Raw genomic sequence first — 6,858 nt, forward strand, 5'->3', positions numbered from 1 at the left:
GGAACATCCTTTTTGGAATGAAGGTTAAAACATGCAAAACCACAAATATTTACGACTTTTGTGCCAAATTCAAATCTATACACTCGCCAACCAACACAGAAAAGTACTATTTCCACAAGTGGAATGGGAATGAAACGAAAGATAATTCCACCGTAGGCAAACGCACACACAAGTATATATGCCAGATTAAATCTGAGATGTATTCAGACAGTTCCTGAATGGCCACTTGAATAATCAAAGCAAGACACGGGCTGTGCAAATTTCATTAAGGGAGCGCCAATTCGACATCCAGGAGCATTTGTTTATTCCCACTCGCGGCTTGAAATGAACAATACCAATGCACCCTCCTTTCCTTTCCCATTAACGCAAGCTCCCGAAAACTATTTTTTTAACCCCTCCATCATTCCCTCCAATTACTTACTGTTAAAATTGTGTTCCTCGGGTTGCTTGTTGGTTAACCAAATATCTCCATATGGATCTTCGTTATTCCACAGGGCCAGGTAATGACTCTTCCCGCCTCTTAAAGGCCTCTCCGGTACCTCCTCGTGCGCACTATTTCTGAATGGAGTTTCTAGAGAAATAGCCTCCAGGGTCTCCCCACAGTGGACGTTATCTATGCACAGGATCCCCTGGCCTAATCTTTTCTCGTTGTAAAGACACGAGACTCTGGAAATTTTCATTTCTATGCCAACTTTAAGAATATTTTTATATACGAGAAAGTTCAGGCTGGGGTCCAGGTAGCACTTCTCCTGGTACACCCCGTCCGAGATCGTCACATCATAGCAGTAAAGGGGAGGTTTGGGTATCGTGTCGCGTGGCTCATCCTCTAACAGGTACCTCTGGACGGCCAGCACAGCGACAGGCACCACCTCCGACGGGGTGACCCACTGCAGAGGTGAATCCGTTATCTGCTCAAGAACCTTTTGGATCCAGGACCTGCGCCCATGGGCACCGGCCCTTCGGATCACCCCTCCCGGGACCCCAGCCCGATTTCTCTCAGGATTCGGAAAATCTAGCCCGGCATGTGAGGGGCCGGCCTGAGGCTGACCTAACTCACCAGACATTGTGGGGCAACGGCGTACTCTCTTCACTCCTCAAAGCTAGGCTGCCCGGTCCAAAGCTGAGGACTAAGAAACCGCGCGCTTGGGCGACGATCGCTAGCTACTCTGCTCCCGCTGACTGGCAAGGCTCCGCCCCCGAAGCGAGGCTGCAAAGACGTTCCGCGTGCCGGCGTCAGCTCTCTCGCCCCACCCCTCTCTCGGCGCGCTTCCAACTCGCAGGCACTGTTACTAGGCAGTCACACGCGCGGTTACGTAGCAGATCCTCCCACCTGGTGCCAGCCGGGTCGCCTGGGGAGGAGGAGGGGGAGGGACAGCGTTGGTCGCCATGGTTCCCAAAACGTCGCAAGAGGGAGGAGGAGGAGCACCGGTGGCTCTTCGAGAAAGGAGAGTGCTGCGAGGCAATGGAAAAGAGGAAGCGGCTGGAAGCGGGGTATGAGTAGTCCTAGCTCAGGTGTTCGGGGGTTGGAGCCTTGGGCCAGCTACAGAAAGTAAAGTAGAGTTCATTAACATACATGAATGCCATACCACAGGTCTCCTATAGTATGAACAAAACCAGGTAATGTATGCAAAGACTTCAGGAAAGTCCCTAGCACAAAAAGTCCTCCATAAACGTTAGTTGCTCTTGCTATGAGCATTAGCATAATTGTCTGTAGTGACTCCCTGAGTGGAGCGTTGGTGAATTAGTGATTAAGTGCAAACGAAAACAGAAAATTATAGAACTGGCTTGGTAGAGAGCTGCCTTTAGGTTAGAATTCTTAAAATGTGCTTATGTTTTATACAATACCTGCCTTAACAGACAGCGAAGGTACAGAATGTCAGAAACTGCTTTTCTAAACTACAAGGAATGTATGCGGAATGACTATAAAGTGAAAAAGCTGATAAGAATAGTCCAAATTAAAAATAGGCCATTTGTTATATGTGCCCAGGTGTGCTAGTATGCAGACATACTTCTGAGATCCTTCGGGTTTGGTTCTAGACCACCGCAATAGAGTGAATATGGCCATAAAGCGAGTCAAAGGAATTTTGGGGTGTCCCAATGCATAGAAAGTTATGTTTATACTACGCTGTGGTCTATTAAGTGTGCAATAGCATCATGGCTAAAAAGAACATTGAACGTACCTTAATTTAAGAATATTGCTAAAAATGGTAACTGTAATCTGGGCTTTCAGCAAGTCCTAATCATTTTGCTGGTTGCCTCTGTGTTGATGGCTGCTGACTGATCGGGTTGATGGATGCTGAAGGGTTGGGGTGGCTATGGCAACTTCTTAAAATAAGACAAGGATGAAGTTTGTCCCATTGATTAACTCTTCCTTTCATGAATGATTTCTCGGTAGCATGAGATGCTGTTTGATAGCATTTTACCCACAGTGGGAACTTCTTTCAAAATTGGAGTCAATCCTGTCAAACCATGCCTCTGCTTTATCAACTAAGTTTACATAATATCCTAAATCCTTTGTTCTCATTTCAACAGTCTTCACAGCATCTTCACCAGGCGTAGAGTCCATCTCAAGAAACCACTTTTGCTCATCCATAAGAACCAACTTCCCATCTCTGAAAGATTTATCATGAGATTGCAGCAATCCTATCACATCTTCAGGCTCTACTTCTAATTCTAGTTCTCTTGCTATTTCCGCCACATCTGAAGTTACTTTCTCCTCTGAAGTCTTGAACCTTCAAATTTGTAAAAAACGGAATACTTGTGAAGTGCAGTAAAGTGAAGCACAATAAAATGAGAGAATGTAGTAATTGTTCTAAGAATACTTTTCAAAGATGGTTATCGGTTTGTTTTGATTATACTAATCTTCTTTTGCTCTCTATCTCATCGTTGTTTATTAACTATTTATGAATTCCCTACTATGAGGCACGCACTGTTCTAGGCCATTGGGAATCACAGTAGTTAGGCTCCTTTAGTCAAGCTTCTTCTCATTTGCTTGGGCTGAAAAACCCTGACATTATTAATATTTAACAAATTCATTCATTCTACACATATTTCTTGAGTATCTGCTCTGGGCCAGGTACAATCTTGCTGTGGAGACCAAAAAACATAATAAGGGAAAAGGGAGTGGAGGGGGAAGGAGTTAATATTTTATATCAAGGAGTATGATGATTTGGGAAGGGCTCTCTATTAAAAGACTGAACAGAGTGGAGACTTACAAGAAGTGATGGAGTGGGTATATGGATATCTTGGGAAAGGACTTTTGAATCTGAGGGAACAGCAAAAGCAGATTCCATGAGATAAAAGAATGCTTACAGGAAATGCAAAAGCCATTGGCTGGAGTGGAAGGGTGAGGGGGAGAGTGGTAGGAGATAAAGTCAGAGAGGTAGCAGGGCTCTGCGGGCTTTCCTCTGCTTTGAGCAGGAGATTGAGCCCCACTTCCTTCATGAAGACTCCCATAACCAATTCATTCTAGAATGATCTCTTTCTCTCTCTCATCAGTATCACCTTGTATGTATCACTCATTTAGCATTTATCATCGAATATCTTGTAATTAAAAACAAAACTTCTAATGTATGAAGTTTGTCCCTCTAACCCAGGGTTTCTCAGCCTGGACACTCTTGACATTTTGGGACACAAAATTATTTGTAGTGGGGATGTCTTGTACACTGGAGGATGTTTAGCATCATTCCTGACCTCTACCAACCAGATGTCTGTAGGACTAATCCCTCCCCCACCCAAGTCATGACAACCAAAAATATCTCCAGACGTGGACAAATGTGCCCTGAGGGACAATATTGCCCCTGCTTAGGAACCACTAATTTAACTAGACTGTAAGCTTTTTAAGAGCAAAAACCGATTTATTCCTTTTTTTTTTGCTTTGTTTTGCATAGTTCTTTCTTTACTGCCATGTAGAAAAGGCACTGAAATATTTTAAATAAATGAAACATGTAATTCCCACTGCCTCTCCACCAAAGGGAATACATATAAGCGTGCCTCTCTATAAACAAATACAATAAACACAAATCCCAACTTACAAAACACAAAATAATTAAGCTCCCTGAGTGTTGGTACTTTGTTGTATTTGCTGCTTATTCTCCAGTGCAAAACTAAGTATGTAGCACATAGTAGGTGCTCAATAGTAATTGTTAAATGAATAAATGAAGTTTTGGATTTTTATTGGATTTACTGCAAGAGACATTAAATAGCAACTATCTCTATTATTTATCCAAAAAGAACTGGTTCGAAATCTTTCAAATCTGCTCCATCAGGACCCCCTAAATGATATACTCGGTAAAGTTTATGCATAGTAATATTGTAGCATCATAGTCTAAGCCCTTCCAGCTAATTCATAAAAGATGAATACTGGCAGTGGTGCTCAGTAGTTAATTACTGGAATCAGGAAAAAATAGAACCCATGTTTTGTTTTGTTTTGTTTTGTTTTACAATACTACACACAATAAAGATGTACAGTGACGTATGGGCACACATTTGGATTCTCGTATTGTTCTACTGACAATCTGCTGATAGTGCCTGTACCTAAGAATTAAGGTGTCTACTTGGGTAGTTATCATGCCTATGTATAAATGTTCCCCGAGGGCGCCTGGGTGGCTCAGTTGGTTAAGCGACTGCCTTCGGCTCAGGTCATGATCCTGGAGTCCCTGGATCGAGTCCCGCATCGGGCTCCCTGCTCGGCAGGGAGTCTGCTTCTCCCTCTGACCCTCCCCCCTCTCATGTGCTCGCTCTCTCTCATTCTCTCTCTCTCAAATAAATAAAAATCTTTAAAAAAAATAAATAAATAAATGTTCCCCGATGTGGCATTATAAGTGTCCGTTTTAGCGTACTTACACAATAGAGTAAGTAAATGACTTTTAGGGCCAATAATAGGTATCATTTAGGTTATTGATTGTTTTCCTCCCCTCAGATCTGGATGATCTGTTATAGTCACCCCCCAAGTGTAAAGTAGTAAGAGCAGACAAGATAATATTTTATTTTATTAAATGGCGATATTCTAAGATATTTGAAACACTTTAAATATATCATGAAATTAATTTTGGTAGTCACTAAATTTGGTGTGCAGATAACAGCCACATTAATTTTCCTCATCTTTAAAATTGGACTAATGAAAGTAGTCACAGTTGTTGAAAAATTAAGTAAGTTCATATGGATAAAGTGCTTAAAACAGTGTCTGGCACGTACTATCAGTTCAATGAATGCTAGTGATTGTTAATATTATTCTAAAAAGAAGATAATGGCATAACATAAAATCTTAAAATACTAGAACTGTAGGAGCCATTAGATAGCCACTAGTTCAGTGTTCTTCAAACTGCATTGCGAGGCATTAATGAGGGCATGAAGTCAATTTATTGGGTCATAACCAGCGATTAAAAATATGAAAAAGACTAGAATAGAAAATGTCAGAGTGCATCACATAAAATCAGGGTAAGGATTGTTTCATAAAATATTTGTTTTAGATTTGTTGGTGTGTGTGTGTGTGTGTGTGTATACTACGTTGTGATGTAAAATGTTTTTCTTACTATAGATTCTGGCCAGAAAAGCTTAAAAACAGCTGCTATAGTTTAACCCCCTTTTACTACACATGAAGAAATTGAGGCCCAGAAAAGGGAACTCGCATGACCAAGACCACCCAGTGATAAGCGACAGAGAATCAGAACTACCGATTACCCAGCCACTGTCCTTTCCATGACATAAAGCTGGACAGATCCTGAATTATCCCCCAAATATATCAATTTTCTATTTGAAAAACCTTGTTTTATTATAATTTCGGTTATTTTTATTTGAATAATCGTGCTTAATCTTCTCATTCATTTCACTATCCTTTCGTTTGTTTGAATCTGGGAGGCAAGTCAACATCATTTCCCCGCCTGAGGCGTCGGGCATTGGAGGTACACTTGTAGGTTCATCTCACTTGTAAGATTACGACAGCGTGGGTAGAGATGTGGGGGAGGAAGAAAAAGAAGTGGCATGACTAGTTGGTGTTAAAGGGATGTGGAGAGTTCGGATGCTATCTCAAAGAGTATTTAGGTAAGCTCTCTAAACATCACCACGGTAACAAAAGAGGGCCTGAGGGTGGCTGCCTGGCAACCAGAGCACTACACCCTCCGGCTCAGTGCTGCCCTTTTCCAACATCTTTCATTTTTAAGGCTGCTCTTGATGATTTTATTAACTACATATCCTCTGTGTACAAGGATGAATCTGCATAGTTTACAGTACCCCTAACTCACTGGAATCGGGAATGTTCCTATGTTACCTTTCTATCTGATATCGAATCTGTTTTGATTTATTTGTTGGCTATATATCTAGAAACAAAGGTCTCTAACACAAGCTCACCATAACAGTGGTTTTAGGCTCCTTTTGCCCCTCAGGAGCTCAGTTACAGGCTCATATTTGTCCCCATGCCTTTGTTTATCCTAAGTACATATTAGATGCACAATAAATAGTTAATTGATGTTCTTCCCCCTTCTCTTCTGTCCATTCCAATCCTACTGTTTTTTATTTATTTTTTTTATTTTATAGATCTTAGTGTGTTAGCTTTTCTTCTGAATCTCAGTATTATATATCTGTAAGAGACTTGGATTTTAAAATAGGATTTGGTCGGTTTTAATGTATTAGGTTTTTGTTTCCCTGCTTGACAAAGGGAGACTGCCAGTAAACTGCCAGGATTCTACAGATTAATTTATTCCTGCTTATCCTTATTTGTGGTATTTAGGATGCTTCAGTGTTTATATTTCTCCTCTGAAGACTTTCTGTTTGTTGAAATGTGTGGCTAAAATTTGATGACATTTTGGAAATATGAACACCTGTGTGTATACTGGGTTGCCTTACCTGAAATGAACCTGG

General features: G+C 41.3%; 1 protein-coding gene across 3 annotated transcripts in view; it reads right to left on the reverse strand.

The window, feature by feature from the left end:
• Positions 1 to 1,208, reverse strand: part of RADX (RPA1 related single stranded DNA binding protein, X-linked) — an 81,625-nt gene extending 80,417 nt beyond the window's left edge. For 2 of the 3 annotated variants that reach the window (XM_078063897.1, XM_078063896.1), the window contains exon 1: positions 422 to 1,208. In XM_078063897.1, coding sequence (XP_077920023.1) covers positions 422 to 1,064 — 643 coding nt within the window. In that variant the 5' untranslated portion in view covers positions 1,065 to 1,208. The remainder of the gene's footprint in view (positions 1 to 421) is intronic. The other variant, XM_078063898.1, reaches the window with a different exon arrangement.
• Positions 1,209 to 6,858: the final 5,650 nt, after the last annotated feature.

Source organism: Halichoerus grypus, chromosome X (assembly GCF_964656455.1).
Source record: "Halichoerus grypus chromosome X, mHalGry1.hap1.1, whole genome shotgun sequence".
Lineage (NCBI taxonomy): Eukaryota > Metazoa > Chordata > Mammalia > Carnivora > Phocidae > Halichoerus > Halichoerus grypus.